The sequence below is a fragment of the Carassius auratus genome, chromosome 39 (assembly GCF_003368295.1).
Source record: "Carassius auratus strain Wakin chromosome 39, ASM336829v1, whole genome shotgun sequence".
Taxonomy (NCBI): domain Eukaryota; kingdom Metazoa; phylum Chordata; class Actinopteri; order Cypriniformes; family Cyprinidae; genus Carassius; species Carassius auratus.
In genome coordinates, this window is record NC_039281.1 from 758,480 (window position 1) to 779,918 (window position 21,439).

Genomic DNA, 21,439 nt, shown 5'->3' on the forward strand with positions numbered 1-21,439 from the left:
AGTCTCACACATTCACAGAAAACTTCTCAAGGATTGAAAAATAAGGTGGATAGAGCTGTTTTTACAGAATAAGGAAAACAGTCTTCAGTCAACGTAAGGGAAAATGGCAAGTTTAAGTGACTTTGAGGTAAAGAACACAATACCAGTATAGTATAAATCTATACAAGTAATACATGAAATGGAAGATGAAATTAAGTAGTTTTAACAAGTCACAGACTAGTTTGCTATATGAAGATATAATAACGTGGGATCTAATGTTACCCTTTCGATCAATGACTTTTCAACAGTTCTATGCACAAATTGGCATTCGACTTTTTGATTTCAAATTTTGATTTCACATTCATGCAGTTATAAACATCTTAGGACAAAAGAACAGAAAAGCCCACCAGAGCACATCAATACACATAGTAGCAGAAATGCTTCTGTATGGATCTGCTTTTTACATATATCTATAAAACACCTATATATTTTTTTCTAAACTTACAAGTTGTGTGCTTTTAAAGTGCAACATGCATTTTAGGGAATGCACACTTCTCATTTCAGACTTTGAAGAATGGCAGCATAAAAAAAATGAGATGTTTGGATTGTGATTCATCGTCCGCTTGAACTATCATGATGAACAATATTCAGTACCTAAAGCATTAATATACCACTGAATCAATGAAAATAAAACAGTACTAGAACACTCATTGTGACTGTTTTAGAATCTAAAAACAAATATAATTTATCATCCCAGACAAAATTTGGGATGAGTCGATGTTTTGATGATCCACATTTATCAAAGCAAAACCCATAATCAGCTTGCTCCTCTGTTTTGTACACTTTTTGGTCAAATTTATACAGTATAGTTTATTTATTAAGTTTAAAAAATTGTCTCAGAAGACAAAAGAGGGTTGAGGAGCCAGAGCTATTGTCATCAATCTAATTTCTGATGCCAAAGAACATTTGCAAAGTCAAATCTCAGAGGACTCAATCCTCTCTATCCAGGGCAGACCAGTGGGCGGTTTCACTTCTTGTAAAGCCCCGCCCTCATCTCCGCCCCCTGATCCCTCTTCAATTCTTGCCCTGCCCACATTCAGCACTGCCAGTTCTCTCTCTAAGGCCTCATTCTTTTGGTACATCACCAGGTAGCTGGCCTGCAGCTCCTTCTGGTAGCGTATCACCTTCTCTTTCTCATTCTGCCAGGTCCTCCTCTCCATTTCAAAAGCTGAAGCTTGCGCCTCATTCTGTCGCCTTTCCAGCAGCAGTTCAGCTCTGAGACGCTCCTCCGTAGCACTGGTTCCATCATTCTCACCCGTATCAGCTCGATGCTCCTCGAAAGCAGGCAAGGGGCATTTCCGTCGGGCTCCCTGTAGGGCCATCTGCAGCATGTCGATCTGACCATCCTTGCTCCGGATCTGATTGCGTGCCTCATGCAGCTGAGTCTTTAAGAGGAAGATTTCACTCAGCTTCTGTGTAACCTCTGCCTGAGAGTTCCGAAACTGTTGCTTCAGTAAAGAGATTTCTCCAGACTTTTGGCAGACCTATCAAAGCAGTACAGTTTAGTTATTTATTACAGATTATACAATACACAAAGACAAGATATGATTTGAAAAGACTGTTCATAACAAGGCTTTCAAGGACGGTTGCTATCCTTTGTTTAAGGCACACAGTGCTTTGCTCAGAAAAGCAACTAAATAATAATTTAAAAAAAAAAATACATTTCTGATTTAAATCCATTTAGTTGTTTGTAGTCCGAAAAGTAATTTGATTACATGCAAAATGTGAGTGTAGACAGTCAGACTTAAACATCTCATTTAGATTTATGTTCAGTGTGAATAAACAACCAAGTATACATGATATGTTTCTCTTGTAACTAAAATCTGTTTCTTTCTTTTATCTCTTCGAAACTATTCTGAAATCCCTAGAGCTCTGGATAGATAGCTCTGACTTAATGCATACCTCCCATTGGGTCTCTTCCAGCTGGGGATTAATGTTTTGGCTTTGTGATGCTGGGCTTTGACTTTTGAGGGTCTGGCACTCCAGCCTGACAGAATCCAGCTCCTCCTGCAGCCGGTTACGTTCCTGCTGTGCCTTATAGAGCTGCAGCTGCAGGGTTCGTTGTGAACGCTGGGACTGCTGGGATACCTGGCGCAGTTTGGCATTGTACAGGTGTTTCAGTTCTGTCACTTCCTTCTCCCAGAGCCGCTGCTTCTCTTCAAAAACCTACAGCAGGGCAAAAGGAGTTTGAATTTTAATCTAGTTTTTGTTTTTTTATATAATAATATAATAATAATGTAGTGTTTTATTTTCAGTTCGTCTTTTATTTTTCAGTATTTTCAGCTTTTCTTCATTTTTTTAGTTGTATTATTTGTTAATGGTCAATGTTTAAAATTATTTAAATTTATTGTTTTATAAGGTATTGAACTTTTTTGCAAAAACAAAGCAAAAACAAAGCTCAATCTTTTAAAAGACCATATGAAACATAATTATAAAAAATATATATATATATTTACTTTAATTCACCAAGTAAGCATTACATTTACCAAAAGTGTCAGTAAAGACGTATATAATGTTACTAAATGTTTATAATTAAAAAACATGCTGTTCTTTTGAACTTCACTCATCAAAGAATCCTGGGAAAAATTTTATTATGGTTTCCAAGAAAATAATAAGCAGCATAACTCTTCTCTACATTCATAATAATAATAATAATAATAATAATAATAATAAGTGTTTCGTGAGCAACTAATCACCATATTTTTGAAGAATCGCGTGACACTAAAGATTGAAGTAATTATGCTGAAATGTCAGCTTTGCCATCACAGGAATAAATGACATTTTAAAGTCCCCGTGAAACGGAAGTTGCAAACGGCTTTTCTCCAGTGTTGTGACGTATTTCCGAGAGAAACGGAATAATAAATGAGGAAAATAGTGGGCGTGGCTTATTTTCCAACTAGCACCTGATTGGATCTAGATAAGTAGGTGTGTTCAATTGCATGAGACATGGTTCATTTCAACTCACCGTCTCAAACTTTGTGAGGTACCAACAGTGTACACTGACGGGACAGCATTATCTGTTAATGACAGATATTTCAAGAACCCCATTACGTGTTCTGTCCTTTTTTTGGAGTATTCGCGCGTGAAGTGCTTCGAGCATATCCGTGAACACTCTGTTATCCCTCCTTCCTCGAAATGTAATAAAATCGATCCATCTGGACCGTAACGAGGGAATTTTAGGGAAAGGGAAAAGTGTTCCGTGAGTTCCACAACCAAAAATGCACCTCCTCGCCATCTCTCCTTTCACGCGCTGTCAATGCTCGCAAACACACAGGCAGCCTGTCTACTGTCAGTTGGAGGGGCGTGGTTACGGATTAAGCAGACGCCCAATTCCTCAAGCCTACGTCATCAGTGAAGGTCCTCCAATGCAGAGGGGAGGGGCATTTTCAGATTTTGATTAAAGATTATGAAGCCAAAAAATTTTTTTGTGTGGATTGACTCGCATGGATGAATTGTTCAGCACAAAACGATCAATTTAGGCGAACAAAGTAAATATAGTCATTTTGATTTCATGTGTACTTTAAAATGTATTAAAAAAGAAAACTTATTTTTCACAATATTACAGTAAATTTGTTTGAAAAATGTGCAGCACTGGTGAACATAAGATATGTTAAAAAACATTAAAAAAATAATTCTTATAGATGCTGACCTGTGCAACGGCGTCTTCGCTCTCATCCAGGTTCCTCCTCATCTGAAGCAGCTCGTGCTCTTTTTCCTGCAGACGGTCCTCCAGGTCCCTCACCACGTCCTCCATAGAGTGCGACAGTTCGTAGGGTGGCGGGGCCTCGCTTCCATAGCACTGCAAGCGGTTCAGCGTAGCCATACTCTGACAGGACATGTCTGTCACTGTGGAAGCGACTCCTTTGGAGCCTAGCGAGGTGCGATCTAGTGAGCCGATGTGGTTGATGTGACCCATAGAGGCACTGATTTGTCCCAAGTGAGGACGGAAAGGCGGCCGATAAGGCGGTAGGCTGTTCATGGAATTGTGCCCTGAGTCAGACATGTTCTCCTCTTCCTGGCTGAGGCCCCGGGCTGCTGCTAGCACGCCTTTGCTGACACTCGTGCCTGGCCGTGAAGGGGAGGAGGACGAGGAAGAGGTGGACAGCGATTTAGCCGCTGCCTTGGCGTAGGACAGACTCATGCCGTTGGTTAAGCCGCTCTCCGATTCCTCTGACTTGGAGGGGTAGAGGTTCTGCATTGAACTGAAGTTTTTCGGGGTGACTGGTTTAAAGGCAGAAGGCCTGAAACGCGGCTGTGAAATGAAAAGGATAAGTCAACTGCAGCATGTGCATCAGGAGAATAGATCTACACTTAAATACTGGAGCCATGTGATTTAATGTAGACCACATTTACTTCCATATTTCTTGGGTCTCGCTGAATTTCCTGCACAATAACATCACCTGAGGGGGGACCATATTTGATTACAGAGATAAATTTAGCCAGCAGAGGTTAGTCAGTCAGTCTACATGCTGCTGGCCTGAACAGTTTATATGATTTATTTCCATTTGAGACTGTGGGGAGCCCACCTATCAATAAATTACACGTGCCTCAAGAAGAAATATTGCTTTTAAGGTGTCGGATCGGAAACATTGTCATGATTTCTGCATTTCGTTGGCAGGCTTTGAAACCACAACGAGGAACCTATTTATCATGTTTTAACACAGACGTTGTAAAGTGTGTTTTTAACACCTGCTCCTTCTAAGATTTGTTGAATACTTAGTGAAAGTAAGTGCTGATGGGCAAAAAAGCCAGTAACTATAATAAATTCATCCTTACTTTCCTACAAAGTGGTAAACAACCACTGAACAGTATTTATTTTTCTTACATGCCTTAATGAAATTATATAAATTTTTATATTAATAAAATGCTGCTTCCAGGTCATGTCCAAATTACCATATTACTGTTATTATTATTATTATTATTTTTTTTAAATGACACCTCTGTTGTCACATTGAAGCAGTTTATTTATTTGTATATAAATACAATTTCTAAATTACTAAATTACTAAAATTACTAAATACAATTTGTTAAAAATTAACAACATATCTATATGGTGTTGATGACAGCAAAATATGACATTAATTTCTGATTATATTGACTGGGTTTACATAAAATGCGATGAAATTGATGTTGATTTACGTTTATAGATATTCTGTGATATATAAAAAAAGACTAAGATAGACAATAAAATAAAATAACATTACTAGTTTGGTAGTGGTCTTCAGCTTTAAATATGTACATGTCAGTTCACTTCAATCTGCTCCTATAAAACCTATAAAGCTGAAATACATAATTTCTGCACCACTTTAAACTTTAAACACAGTAGCAAAACTAATAACTATTTTAAGCCAGGTTTTCCAAACACTCCCTGCGTCTGCCATTGGCCAGAGGTTCAAACCGGTCATTTTGAGCTTGACAAACATGGAAAATCACAATCACTGTAACTGACATGGCATGGCTGAAGCATAACTCTATGACAGTTGTGTACCTTGTCAAACTTGCCACCTATAGGAAGTGAGTTCTTTCCCAAATCAACCTCTTTTCCGTCCCTGTGGCAGACCTTAGTGTAGACGTCGTCCTCCTCTCTCTTGATAGAGGATGTCCCAGAGATGATGTTTTTGCTGCCCTTTGCTTCCTTCTTGGTTATGTTCAGATAGTTAAGCAGCTCTCTCTGGCTGAAACCCTTCTTGATCTGGCCGTGGTTCTGCCGTCCTGGCACTTGTGGAACTGCTCTGTTGCTCTTGGTTGGTGACACGTCTGCTTTCTCGATTAGGCTGCCTACACTTCCCATGACGCAGCGGCCTGATGCCACAGTGGACGCTGGATAACCAGCACATATGCTTTTGCTGGGGTCCTGGTTCAAGGACAGGGCCTGGACTGTCGCCATTAGTTACAGGATCAAATGGCTCCACTGGGATCTCTAAATTGAAAGAAGGGAAATGAAAAACTATGAAAACCCCTTCAGAAGATCAAATAAGACACCTGAATCCTTGAATCTGCAGAATATTCTGACATTTCAAGAAGCTCTGGTTGCATACATCTTTGTGTTTCCCATCAAGAAATAAGAATTTTTAAAATGAAACACTAATTACATAATTTATTAATTTGATGATGTCATACTGCTGGACACTGCTGTCACTGCTTGAAATGTCAGCTACTTATAAGCACATGTTCATATATGTAGTCTAAAAAAAATAATATTATATAACTGAGATGATAAAAGCTCTCGTGAGCCAAATACCCTGAAAATGAGTGCAGATGCCTTTGGATCACTAATCTTTAAGAACATTTCCTCTCCTTCAAAGTGAAGTTGAACTACTTATACACTCAGTGCTGCCCTGCTTCTGAACAGGTCTGGTATTATCAGTATATCTGTTTAGTTGTGCCTCACCCTTTCTTTTTCTTTGCTTCTCTTTAACTCTCTCTCAATCAATTTTCTCTTTCCAGAGCACCTCATTAAGATCCTATATTGATTTCACCTCCACGACCTTCTCTCTGATTGCTATAAATGTAGGCTATTGGCCTCAAACACCCTCAGACTCAAGTGCTTCTGCTTATGTAAGTATATACAGTACACTGATCTACAAGCACATCCAAATATATATACTCTCTGTCTTATATACAAGTAAGACTCATTTCTGTAACTAAAGAATAACCTGATTGAAAAAGTGCCAGTGCACTCCGAAAAAGTCATCAATAATACAATAACCTTGTTTCAACAAAACTTAGGCCTAATTCTGAACTGCATGAAGCTGATGCAGAGAAATGGATCTGCTTCAATGTCTAAAATATTCTAGCACTTCACCAGATCACTACTCAGCACCTCTGGGTCACGCTGAGAGCGTCTCTGAGTGTTTCCTTTATCCTTATCCTTTATATCTATTATTATTATACATTTTTCTTTTATTTATGCTTCTGTGCCATCTACACAGATAAGAGAGGTATTCCTCTGTCCAGGAAGTTACAGAATGATTTTATAGTGCAAAAAATCCAAAAGTTTAATTTCCTGGACAGATACAAATTAGTGTTGCCAGTGAAATCATTTTTTGAAGCTCGCAGCATCTCTTGGGCTTTTTTATTTTCAATGAATGCTGAAGCACGATTAAAGTCCCAGTAATTAAAAGTCATAGAACTAATTTATTGCACTGAAATTCCAGTATTAATATATACTGTAAAATAATTTTCTAAATCAATAATTTTGTCTTGTTTTCCATTAAATATATCTAAACATCTTGAAAACACAATCCTTTTTTTCTGCCCACGTGTTCATCGTAATGGCCCTTATTTGTCTTGTATTATAGTTGTGATTTTTCGTTTGTGTGGTATTGTCTGTGTAATACACAGCTGTCTTGCAGTTTGTCAGTCTATATGGATTTATTTAATAAACCTAATTTTATTTTCATCCTCTTCTACATCCTTGGGCTAATTGTTAAGACTTGTTAAAACCTCAACTAATTTTATTATAACTAAATTTTGTTTATACTTAATATTTATGCTCAAAACAAGAAAAAAAAACTATTTGCAAATGGAGAAAGAAAAATAGGATAGATGTAGGATAATGTATTTCAAGATAAATTCTCTGAAAACAATTAAATAAAATAAAATTCTTGGAAAAACAATTCATTTTTTTTATTTTTATTTCTGCAATGTATTAACAGCTTCACCAGATGTCAGCACATTATGGTTACAAACGTGCCGTTAAGCACAGCATCCCCACCAGGCTCTTCCTTATATCAACAAAATTCAGCCTTTGGCTACAAGAGTGATTATGTAAATAGTTAGAGAAGAGGCAAAAAAGTGTGGCACTTAAGTTCAGGCTTTTACCCACAGAAAGATCAAAACGGCACCTCATGATTTTATGCATGAGATGTGGCTGAGATCTCCTCAGTTTTCTGCCATCACAGCACTCAGCTAACTACAACACTTACTGCACAAGACCTGCATCTGCTCAAGCCTTAATTCTAAATATGCCATGACTTGTAGTGCCAAGTGCCTTTATGATTGCCAGAATTGAGATTGGGAGGTCATTCCACCAGCTGGGCACAGTCCAGGAAAAGGTCCGTGAGAGTGATTTTGAACTTCTTTGGGATGGTACCACAAGGCGTTGTTCACTTGCAGAGTGCAAACTTCGTGAGGGCACATAAGATTTAACCAGTGAGTTTAGGTAAGTAGGTGCCGTGCCAGTGGTCGTCTTGTAGGCAAGCATAGTAAAGTATTCTAATGCAACAGGAGTAAACACTGACTGTTATGCTTATATCCCTTATGCTTATAAGTGTACAGGATTCTGTGGCTGCCACGATTATGTTCAGATACTTCCTCTTAAAAGTCAAATGAAGTGATGTTGACAAAGAAAAACCAGGAAACTGATGTCTAGCTTGATTAGACAGAATATTAAAGTGCTTACAGTTATGAACATTAAAAACCTATATATATAATATAAATAAATATATATATATATATATATATATATATATATATATGTATATATATATATTTATATATATACACACATTTTCCTTAAATGGAACAATTTACTCAGCTGTCCTAGTATCCATGGATTCATTTGGGTGTTTTCTAAGCTATTATACATGTGACTATTTGTGATTTTCTTATAAAAAAATATGTGGCTAGTCAATCTAAATGTATAATGTAATTAATTAAATTACATTTTTTAATCCGTTGACAGCCCTAAAAATTGTGCAAGTGATGTCTGTGGTCTGTTACATAAAGGTAGAATTTTTATGAAGTGAGCTGAGGAATTGGGCGAAGGGTTAGCAAAGGGTTAAAACCTTTTTAAAAGTGTCCACAAACCCTGAAGGACAGGAAAAATGTTGCATCCAGTCTTTTTCCTTAATTGCTTCAGACATTGAACAGCCCGTAGTGAATTGAGAGACCAGGCTTGATTTACTGCCTAGATGGGCCCTTCAGAGCCAGTGGCCCTTACACACGTTCTCATTTATATTCCCCCCACGGAAAAGCTTTAATTAGACGCCTGTCTACCTCACAGTGGGAGTTTGAAGAGCACCTGAAATGTTTTATATCCTCATTCTGATGCTGATTTATAATGTCTTTATTTGCATTATTTAATGACTGTAAATTTAACAAAGGACATCCATGAGTCGAAATTTTGTGTTTTTTGTGAGGAGTCAAATTTACCTGGGAGTTTCAGAGCTTCTCAATGTAATATTAGTAATCATGAGGGGTGCCCCTAATAGTCGACAAGAAGAGGTTTAGTGAATCAAAATTTGATTAGTCCCTCAGTTGCAGAAAAAAATGAATTCCAGAGGAAGTGGCAAAGTCACGTATTGTGCAGGACAGATTATTAACAGCTGGTCTATGAGGTAATTACAGTACATCGGACAACCAAACGTTCGTTTTGTTCATCGACATCAAATGTGGTTCTTCATCTGAAACATCTAAGTAGTAGCAACATTACATGACCGCTTACTTTAACGTTAAATTAAAATCATTAAAATTATGTAACGTAACGTTACATTAAAATCCAACTCCCCTAGAGTTAAACAAAGTTTTCGAATTCATTCAGCCGATCTCTGGATATGGCGGCTGCACTTTTAGCTTAGCTTAGCATAGATCATTGAATCTGATTAGACCGTTAGCATCTCACTTAAAAATAACCGAAGAGTTTCTATATTTTTCATATTTAAAACTTGATTCATCTGTAGTTACATCTCATACTAAGCCTGACGGAAATTGAAAAGTTGATATTTTCTAGGCCGATATGGCTAGTCATTCTGGCATAATCAAGGAACTTTGCTGTCGTACCATGGGTGCAGCAGGTGTAGTGATATTACGCAGCACCTGAAAATAGGCTTATTGGAAGTTACCTAGCTGGGACTATTTTCAGACGCTGCGTAATATCACTGCACCTGCTGCACCCATGGTACGGCAGCAAAGTTCCTTTAAGTTCCGTTAAAGCAGTCCTCTTGCTGTTTTTTCCCTGACACATTCATAACCATTACTTCTGCCGTTTGCTATATAAATCCTTTTTCTAGTGACCTTGTGGTCACTAAATGTAACCACTTTTGAACCAATATACTTCCTTTATTATTTGACCCAGATATTTACAATATATATACAATATACAATAAGTATAATGTCTTGGCCCTAAAAAACATATACATTGGCTAAAGAGCTTTTATAAAAATAAAAAAAGTGCACAAGTAAGGCATATAAAGCTAAAGCAGGTCTCAGAGATCCTTCAAATTCCAAACATACTTCTAAAAATCAAGTTAAGACCTGCAGTCTCTCTCATCAAGACAGTTCCCTGTCTAACTTGATGTATCTCTAAAAATATCAGAAGTTTACTTCCTTCTTTGGCCTTCTTAACATTAATACTGCCTTCTTCATTCTTGCTTTGTTACACATTTTTGTGCACAGACCAGCACATCCTTGTTCCAGCACAGACAAGCAGGTGATGTTTGGAAAAGCATAGCACACTTACTATTTCTGCCATATGCAGCATGGATTTTCCTGGGTGACTACATCTGCCAGAACACTGCTGTACAGAGTATATATATAAAAAAGTGATATATTGATTATAATCCTAACATTAGCCTAATATTATTTTTAACATTAATATAAATATTTAAAGAAACAAATATAGTGTATACTATGCATACTAATTCTGGACAATGAGTTTACACATAAAAATTTATTTAGTGTCCCATTAATTATTGAATTTAAGGACTGATCTGCTGGCACTGTCACAGGAAATTACACATTTCATTCCACAGGCATTACCAGTCAGCTTTCCTTCATGTATCGTCAGTCAAAAAACAACACACAGGGCTATTTATTCACTCATAGTTTTCTGGTCAATGATTTCTGTTACATCATAGGCGCCATGTCGTGATTACTATCATTTAGCCAGAGGCCATAGACAAACCTAGACAAATCCTTCTGCATATCATTGCATTAATGAACATGACCAATTGGCCCTGAGGGCACAAACATTACACAGACACTTTTCCAAAGCCTAGCAAGCTGCCTCAATGCCTACTAACTACCCTCCCAACCGGAAAGTGCTTCATTGACAGCAACTCATAGGAAAAAAAAAATGTATAAAGTTAATTTTAAAATTTAAATTTTTATATAACTTTTTGTCATCTAATGTTCACTTTTTAGAACACTAACAATGCTATATAAATGTTACCATTTCTATATATGTAATTATTAGCCAATCTCAAAGTGAATATGATTTTTTACATACTGTACAATGTTGTTGTCTAAATCCACTTGTATCTTGTATTATTTGTATTATTTGTATTATTTATATTTTTTTAAACAAATCACTTAACATAAACCATTTATTGGTTTTCCATCCAACAAAACATAAAAATAATTATATTTTCTGTATTAGCCAGAATTTCAATATCAGGGTCCATAGTCTGCCATCTTTCTTTATTTTTTTGCAATATCATAATACCTTATAACCGACCCTTCGCAATGACTCTTCCCCCTTAGTTACTGTTGCTACAGAAAAAAACAGAGCGGGTTACGTTTGGTATGAAACAAAGTCTCAGCTTTCAAATTTGGTCATTTTTTTAGGAAATTCAAACAATGACAGATCGCTGTAGCTCCTCAGTTCAAGTGATATTTGAACCTATATTCTCTTCCTCTTTTCTAGTTAGAGCACAAAATAAATATGAATGAACATCAGAGGATATCTTATTTCAAATGCGGAAAGACATCAGTACACACAATTTTTCAAGTTCATGCACAACATAAATTTACTCTTCTGTCTTTTTTGTTTGTTTGACAAAATGGCAGATTCGGCATTATGATTGGTCAGATCGCCTGTCAGTCAAACTCCCGGTAAAGAGTCAATTGTGCCAAAATGTTCCCTGTCATTACTCACCAATTTAGCGTCATTTTGCTGAATATGAGTCTTTGTGATATATGATAAGTCAAATGGTGGTGACTGCATTCACTGAAAAGGCCCTAATTTAACACTGGCTCTTTTTATAGGGATTGCATCACATTTGTTAGAGGTCTTATTTTGCCATAGAAGCACCATTCATTTTTCACAGGCACGCACACTAGAGACATTATCTTTAGTGAGTACAGGACCATTCAGTCGGGCCATTGGGAAAGTGCCATAAACTTGCCCCATCAGGGTTAGAGGCTGGGGGTCAGACAGAGAGGGCATAGAGGAAAGGAAATGTCACAAAATAATGGCTTGAGGGCCCCACAGAGATCTTCGGCACACTGAAAGCTAATATTTAGAGTTAATGAGCTGAATATGTCAATCAGAATGATTTTTAAGATTATGAACAATTTCCGATGACCACTGCTACTTATATCAGTTTCTAAATAAAGATGTTTTTAAAAAGAAATTAATACAAAATAAAAAAATTAATCAGCAAGGATGCATTTCATTAGATTAACTTTTAAAAAAACAAAGGTATTGTATGCTCATGTATGCAAGAAAATTAGGAAATGTGGTCTGAAGCAGAACCAAGTGTCAAATCCTGCACGTGTGTTAATGTAGTGAAGATTAGTTTACGAGGAGGCTTTGTGGAGGTCACTCTGGGAGTGTTATATCGTATTAGCTCTAATGCTGTGAAGTGCCCCGCATAGGCCTGAGCCGTTTGTTTTAACAGAGCAAATCCTTGTCCCCCTCCTGCCGAGTGCTGTCAATACTGACCTAAAGCACTTTTTGAGAAATTAGTTCAACGAGAGATTCAGATGTTCCATTACTCCATAACTGCAACGTCAACTTAAAGGGCACTTCTCTGTGTTTTATGGATGCATTTTAAACAGTCTCAATGGCAACTGAATGTAATCTTCACACCTACCTTTAGAAACTTTCAGTAAATATAGCCATTATGTGCGTTGCTTGTTAACATCAACAAAGTCTTTTATGCACGATACATTGCTTTTAAATTATGCAGCAGGGTTGATTAGCATTCAGAGGGCTGTGGAAAAGAAGTATCTACAAATATATTCCAGCAATCTGGCTTATGCAATTAATTGCACTAAAAATATATGCCCATTTACAGTCACATTAAAATGAATCAAATGTAGATCAGGCTTGCCACACCAATGAGCTTCCATGACTTTTCCAGATTGTGATTACTAAATGAGAATAGAGATCGTAAACAAAGAACAATTTATGAACTATTTCAGAAAGGAAATATTTTATAGCGGAGTGCTTTTTTTGGACCTGGATTCCCTAAATTATTTTCCAGTTTTCCCTGACCATAGGATCCCCGTATTGTTGTCTGAAACCAGTCAATATGTTTTACATTTTAAGCAGGCCTAGACTAAATCATTTTCTTCTCTAATTTTTAGGCAAAATAACATGGTATGGAATTCAAATCAGGCTTCTAAAAGCAGCCTGCATTTTGGACTGACATTTCAAAATGAACAACTAGTTGCACAGTCCAGGTGTAATGTTGTGAAAGGTCAGTGGTGAGGAAGGGCATCAGGTTCCTTTGTTTAAACAGCTCTTTTTCTGTGTACTTTTCTCATTGAGCTAATATGAGCCAGTCCTTCTCTTTATTTGACCCTTTTCAGTGCGATGCCTGTGAACTGAGCCGAATGGCACATTCTTTAAGGAAAATAAGTTGGATTAGAGGGTAAACATTTCTGTGGAGGTAATATTTAATATTAGATTTATGTCTGTCTACACTGGTGTGCTGATATAAGACCTAAAGAAAGAGAAAGTGCCAAGAAAGACCAACCCAAATACACAAGTTATGGGAAATGGCATCTGCTGTTTTAGAAATAAACATCAGTGAATAAGTGATCAGACTTGGAGCTGGGCAGTAGTGCATAAATAGTAAAGCTTTATAAAACATATGATGTGAGAAATACAATCTGATTTTAGAAAAAAGCATTTGAAGTAGTTTTCATTATTTATTTATTTTTTTACTACGTCAGAGTTTCACTGCACAATCAGTTTTGCTTACAAGGTCATGACATCATCTTGGTTATTAAAGGAATGTTCTGGGTTAACTGCAAGTTAAGCTTCAGATTGATATAGCATTTTACAGTATTACTATTTTCAAAGTAATAGACTTAAAAATTATAACGCTCCCAAACTTTGATATTTCAGTGTATGTTACAAAAAATAGCATAACAATGATTACTATTTTTCATACATATATTCCAATCATGGTGTCCAATCATTGTTAATGACATGTATGATGTTTTGAAAACAGTGGAAATTTTGACCTTTTATTCCAAATTGATACCTTGCCTCATAGACTGTTGTTACAAGTGCATTATTGTAAACATGATTGTTGTTTGTTTTTACACACTGAAGTGTGAGTCAGAATAATTTTTTGTTTTGTCATAACATGTCCAAGAGCTTGTATTTAGCCCAGAGCTTTCCTTTAATTATGACAATACACATCTGTCACACCATGATTGGAAGACGTAAACCCTGTCAGTGGTCTCTGAACACAAAGCAGGGATCTGAACAATGCCACCCTTGCGCAATAGTTTTTTGTCTTGTTTTGTTTTTTGAATTACAATGTTGTCCCTTCAGGGAATGAGGATGTATTTGTACTGACAAAAAAACAAAACAAAAAAAAACATGCTGTGTTTTCATTTGACATCCGTATTAAAGAAATTGGTGCAGTGTATTTCAATTGCAAATAAGCTTCCCAAAGGCTACAAAGAGTCTCACTTCCCAACTTTCTTGACAGTAAATAGAATAGACGTTAATCAGCCTGAACCATAATAGATTTGTATGCTGTGAGGATCTTTTATGATGCAGAGAGCCTTCTGTGAGGCAGAGAGAGCTGAATATCACAGTGAAGAAGTGTTTGGAAACAAACGTCCTGTCCAGTTCTTATTTAATGATGCTACAAACACTAGAGAGAAGCACACAATGAAATGCAGCTACATACAAGAAAATTAAAAACAAGATGCTGACCTGAGAAAAACGTGCTGCTGCTGCTCTATTGTCTTCCAGTCACTGCACATATGTTTGATTTCCTCCTAATGCCGCTGAGGACAGATCCAAATTCCCCATGAGCAGTTAAACATATTTTCCTTCACTCCTACGGTCCTCCTGCCAGACTACGGCCAGGAAAACCCCTGGGAATGTCTCTGGTTACTCTCTCCTGCCACAGGTTCACTGATCACCCCTCTCTCCCTTTTGTATAAAAAGCGTGTCTTTCTATGGTGCCGGTGTGGAAGAACCTGTTCTGCTTGTTCTGTGATAAATGTGAATCACACTACTTGTGCCACAGGCAGTGATATTGAATGCTGCTAATGTGTAACCGACTAACTGCTAAAATCCAGTATAAGAGAAAATCGTTCGGTTTGCTTTGGGCCAAAGAATGTTGTGATGGAGGAGTTCATCGCAGAACCTGGAAACAAGTTGTGTTGTCATGCAGTGTGTCTAAACAATAGGCTTAGTCTTGCAGGCTACATCAGGCAGTCTTGGCAAGCTCTCCAGAGCGTCAGATTACATCAAGCTGGTGGGAGACACTTGGAAAAATGAGGGGCTTGTTCTACAGGAGAATTTCACAGAACAAATGAGTCTGTTTCTTGTGGTATCCACGTGACTAGAGACCCATTTGGTTTGACTGATTTTTTTTTAAATTATTATTTCTTAGCAGTATTCATGATCATTGACTATTAAGTATAGTTATTATAGTTTTATTTTTATAGTTATATATTTGATTATTATACATTGTTTATTATAGTTATTGATAATACATATATGTAAGCTATTGATACTAAAAGTGACAGTTAGCTATATATATTTAACAGTAAAATTTCTATCTATATACACATATGTATTGTATACATATACAGTGTATATACATATACACACACACACATATATATATATATATATATATATATATGTGTGTGTGTGTGTGTGTGTGTGTGTATACTATTCTTAATGAATACCTGAAAATGTATATACAGTATGTCTATGATAAATTAATATTGATAATAGTAGTAACTGTGCTAATTTCCATAATATATTATTTGTAATGTGTTATACAGTATATATGTGTGTGAGTGTGTGTCTTTACTCTCAGTATTAATTTCAACAACATTTATTTATGTTATATATTTATTTTGTATTTATATAAATATATATATATTTATTTTATATATATTTATGTATATTCATAATGCATCTTTATATTGTTTCACTCTAATGATATTTGTGCCAAAAGCTGAAACAATACAATAATTATTGTCATATTGGTTATCACACTTAAAAAAAAAAAAAAAGATTGTGGTATCGGCTGATACATTATCAGTCGATCTCTTCACATGATCGTGAGGGATCTTGTTCCAGGTGTCAGAAAGGGCCAGTCTCACCTCTGGTACGCCTCAGCTGACTTTTACGATACACTTTAACCAAAGTACAGTACGTCACATTTGGCCAGGGATCAAGCAGATAAACACATTCTTTCTGGGAGGAAGGTTTCTGGAAAGGCCATATTTACATATGGGTTATTTCACTTGCAGGCTGGCAGAGAGATCAAACCGAAAAAATAAATAGCTACTGAAGGACGAAGCAGACTTTATAATGAGTGCCCCAGTCATGTTTCTACATACAGTGTTGCATATTCTCTTCACTTCAGGCAAGTCAGTCTAGAAGATTGTTTATATTTCATTGTGAGTGGAAAAACACTCTACCCAAACCAACACTACTTTTTCTATAGTAGCAGCATGTTCAGGAAAAACAAAAAATACACAACTCTGTACATTTCTGGAAAGCAGCCATGATTCAGCTATAAAAAGAAACAATACAATAAGTACAAGATTTAGAGTTGGATCCTCTTCTATACTGCAGACCAAAAGAACTTCAGAGAAAAACAGCAAACTGATTTCCCAGTAGTTTTGAATTACAACCTGTTTAATGCTATGAGAAACATGTGAGTGAGGGAAACAAAGGGCTGTTATTGATATCATTCTGTTGCTTATGATTTGCTGGAAATTTGATGAGGAGGAAATGAACCCATGTCAGCTATGGGTGACACAAATAATTACTTCCTGATTGGTGTAGATATTTAATCCAAAACAATGGATGTTTGCAGGAAATTCTCCCCTGCATGAACAACCTAGGGTTAAATGATTTGCATTTATATATATATATATATATATATATATATATATATATATATATATATATATATATATATATATATATATATAAATGCTCTGAATAAAACTGGTGTAGCAAAAATTTTCATTCAAAAATTTCTCAAACATTTACAAAGCAAGTCTAGTAACACATTGAATCAAATTTTTTGAAGTAGAACAACTGAAATTGTATTTTCTTGTGAAACATATTCCATTTTTTTTTTTTTTTTTAATCAAATGTAGATTTAAAATATTGGCAGCCTTGGTAGTTGTGTTTGTAAGTAAGGTTTTAGGATAACAATTAATTCAACTTAAACTTTCCAATAACAAATTGTCTTAAGTCAACTCTACTTGGGAATGAAACTGATCCTTTCTATTAGCAAAAGAATTAGTTGCCTTGCCTACCTCATTATGTCAATCCAAGAGCCACAAAAAAACTGCATTCTTCATTCTGTTCAATAGACAATAGACTCACATGAAAAAACTTGCTAGCTGAAACCTGATATAAACATTGGCGGTCGAGACTATTTTACGAAGTTCTTTTTTGCCATCAACCTTAAACAAAACCTCTAAGAAAAGCAAAGTTAAAGAAAGCAGTCCTTCAGTGTAAGAAACCGTCCGATTCTCTAAGCAGTAGACTGCTAGACATGATGAAACCAAAAGATTGCTGTGGAACCACTTTGCAAGAGCACAATCAGCATTGGTTTGTTCAGTACGATATCAAAAGAATCACATGAATCAGGTCAATCAGCACTACAGTATGTGCATGAAGGCAAACACAGTCCAGAATGACTTCTGGCCAAGCAGAATACATTACGGAAATTTAAATGACGTCCTGATTATTTTTTCGTTATGATGCAGGATCAGAGCTTCTATTTGTTCTCCATCATCACAAATCTTTCATTACAACGACAGATGTGTCTCTCAACGGATAAAAGGATCAGAAGGCAAAAGGAGAATCTGATGGGGAGTGTGAGCGAGTGTGATGTTGTCCTGAGAAAGAAAGCTGACTAATCCTAATCCTGTCATTCAGTCATTCTATGCAGTGTCAGAAAGGTGTTCATGGGACAGAGAGCCAGCAAGCTGAGGTGAAGAAGAGGAGCAGGATGATTATAGCGATTAGCTTGTCTTCCCTGGGTTAAAAGCCCACTGTGTTCACCAAGGTCCTGTGGTTAGGGTATCTACAGTTATGGCATGTTGTTATGAGCAACCTGAAATATCCTGTTGGGGAAGCTACTAAGAAACTAGCTATTTGTAATTTAAAGTAATTATTTATTTGTTTTTTATTTTAATGTTTTGATTTAATTTGTTAATTTATACTATGGGGCTGTTGAATGCTTGTAGCTGATGAACGTTCTAAGGTGTGCTGTTATTTTCAGGGAAACGCACGGCTTACATTGTTTAAGGCAGGTCTTGACCACATTACATTTCCATACCAATTTGCCAAATGATTTTAATGATTTCAAAGGTCCTTACAGCCTACAACAGCAAAAGAACCAAAACAACAAGGAAGCTAATAAATATAGTAAACAATATAATAAAAGACAAATCATTTCTATGTTTTTGCCACAAAATTTATGTTTATGAATAGAAAGAACATACTCCCTTTCTCCCACTCTCCCATACAAATATACACACATAGTACATGCATACACTCGCGCACACACACACACACACACGTCTAAATTGGGACATTCCAGAAGCGTAATGGTTTTTATACTGTGCAAACTGTATATTATATCTCCATACACCAATGCTACACGTAAATCTACCCTTTACAGGAAACTTTGCATTTCTATAATTTAAAAAAAAAATTGTTTACTTTATTTTTATACCAGTTTTACAAATGAGGACATCTCCAAAGAGAGGTTTTTTGAAATTTTTGTCAGGTTCAATTCACTTTTGGGTACAAAAATACTCCCCCCCTCTCTCTCTCTATCTCATAACTGCATTATTAACTGTAATTGTCTGCCATCAACAGCTGTTATCAAGCCTCTGTTACTAAAGGTGTAAAGGTGTGGGATGAGATGCCTAAGAAATTAATACTATGCTCAAGGGTGTTATAATGATGAATGCTTTGAAATACAACATCTGAACAATGTTGTGAGGTGTGGTAACCGTAGTATAAGTGGGATAATTGACTCCAGGCCATTGGATTATAAAAAAATGATGCACACCTGAGGTGTAACAGCCTGTATTTGCACTGTGGGTACATCAATGGCCCATAATCAATTATTGCCTACTAATTTATTTCTTTACTTACTACAGACAACTAGCAAAAATGTAACTACATTCCAGCTACGTTTTCTGGCACAAAAACAAGGCTGTGCTTAATGACTGAAAACTCGAACAGATGAACTTGAACAGAAACAAATACTAGAACACACCCTTATATGTATGGAAATAAACACTGCACTACATCGCTAAAGGTAGCTTGATTCTGGATAAGCTACAGCTTTTTAAAAATAACTATTGTCACTGCTGAAATCCGTTGTTACTTTTAATTAGTTATTTCTTTAATTAGTTATGACTTTAGCAAAAGTTTGAAAAAGTTTCCAGGTTTTAGATATACTCAAAGCAGGTATTAGGTGGCCTGTACAAAAATACAGGGATACAGGATAGAAGCAATAACAGGTGAAGTGATTGCATGCTATTGCATGGTTTAGTTGCGGAGCCAAAGCCCTGCAGGGACCAGCTGTAGTTTCTGATAACGTTGAATGATGCCTTCCGTGCTGCACACCTGCTCTCTTGATGCTTACACCAAATTAGCATTACTCACTGTTGGTTTGTGTCTCTTTTGCAAGTTAATACATTCTGCATTACTGTTATAAAAAATGGGTCCGGTAAGTTTTGTTTTTGAAGGAAGTCTCTTCTACTGCTAGTATCATCTGACCCTAAAACCCTAAAAATAAAGCCAATCTGTTGCTTTGGTTGCACGTGCACTAAGAACATTAAGTGAATTGCACAAGAACCAATCCTTTGTCAGCCATCCAACTGCCTGGTCTTAAAGCCACCTCAAGTGTTGTTTCATGTTGTTTCCCTATTTGTGCATTCTGTGCAACTGAAAGGAGATGTGAGACCCGTGGAGGAGCTTCATACCCTCTGACCAGCTCCACTTGAGAGCCACTCCCACAATGGGCAGTGACTCCATAGGTCAGGGGTCCTGTTTTGGCCCCTGGTTTCCAAGGTTACTGCCTAGTGGAGAAGAACGCTACTCTGTTCCCCTTTGTCCCTAAAATCAGGGCATCAAAAGCAGAGCCGAGCTGGAGTCTAGAGTAAGGACTCCCATCCAAACACTTCACAACAGTCTCCTGCAAATACATGTACCCGCTGTGCAGAGTGAGTGGGATGGGGGTCCGAGCACTCTGTGACCACCAAGGCAGATGACAGGAACAGGCAGGCTGCACTCCAACTATGCAAATGGCCTTTTTATGGTTTGTTGCCACCTATTAAGTGCTGAGAAAACTTCATAGTGACCTTAATTTAATGGAACTGACCTGCCAGGAATGCAATGCAATAGTTTTTCAAAAAAGAGCGCACTGATCTTTATGCACATAAAATCACTGAGAAGATAACATACACTCATGAATATAAAAAAATAACTGAATATATAATATTTTCTTTTTATATATATATATATATTTCGTTCCTATACACTAGCTACTATTATATAACAAGTGTTTTTACATAGGCTACGTATGTATGTGAGATTATTTTGCAGCTCTTCAGTGTATCAAACTAAAAGACACCTGTAAACTCAGTTTCATATCATTCACATGCAGTGAAAATAAAGTTAAATAAATTAAAGTTCAGTGATGTGCACCGTTAAGCTATGCTTATAGACAGATCAGACTTAATTCTATATGTGGAGGTCTAAATAGAGTCACTGCAGCAAGTGCGAACAAACAGACTCTGAAGTCACAGCAGACTCACCATTGCTCAATCACAAAACAGATGAGACGGGTGTCTGGGTCGCTAGAGATGTTTCAAATTGTTTTAGAAGAAAACAATAGAGATATATTCCTCGACGCCGATGGCGATCTGTAGAGACGCGGTGGAGATGATCTGATATCGGAGTCCTTCACCACGTAATGTTTCGGTGCCTCGGTTTCCCTCTCTGAGATTTGAACTAAATCTACACTGGAGCGGCTTCAGTGATTTATCACAGCGACTCTACAGCGACACCTGGCGATTACACAGAGGAACGGCTGGATCTGTATTATAAATATTGTGAAAAATAAATTAATTTGTGAAATATGTATTACTACATTAGATAGATAGATAGATAGATAGATAGATAGATAGATAGATAGAT

At 36.7% G+C, this 21,439-nt stretch overlaps 1 protein-coding gene across 2 annotated transcripts; it reads right to left on the reverse strand.

The window, feature by feature from the left end:
- Window positions 1-95: 95 nt before the first annotated feature.
- Window positions 96-21,269, reverse strand: LOC113057601 (NEDD4-binding protein 3-A-like). Of its 2 annotated transcripts, none has more exons than XM_026225020.1 (5): window positions 21,058-21,269; window positions 5,528-5,959; window positions 3,689-4,291; window positions 1,942-2,205; window positions 96-1,523 (listed from the first exon to the last, which is right to left on the reverse strand). In XM_026225020.1, the coding sequence occupies exons 2-5, from the start codon at window positions 5,924-5,926 to the stop codon at window positions 954-956; spliced, it is 1,836 nt and encodes a 611-aa protein (XP_026080805.1). In that variant the 5' UTR covers window positions 5,927-5,959; window positions 21,058-21,269; the 3' UTR covers window positions 96-953. The 2 variants fall into 2 exon arrangements, with proteins under 2 accessions (XP_026080805.1, XP_026080806.1); XM_026225021.1 differs by lacking the exon at window positions 21,058-21,269 and adding an exon at window positions 14,945-15,373.
- Window positions 21,270-21,439: the final 170 nt, after the last annotated feature.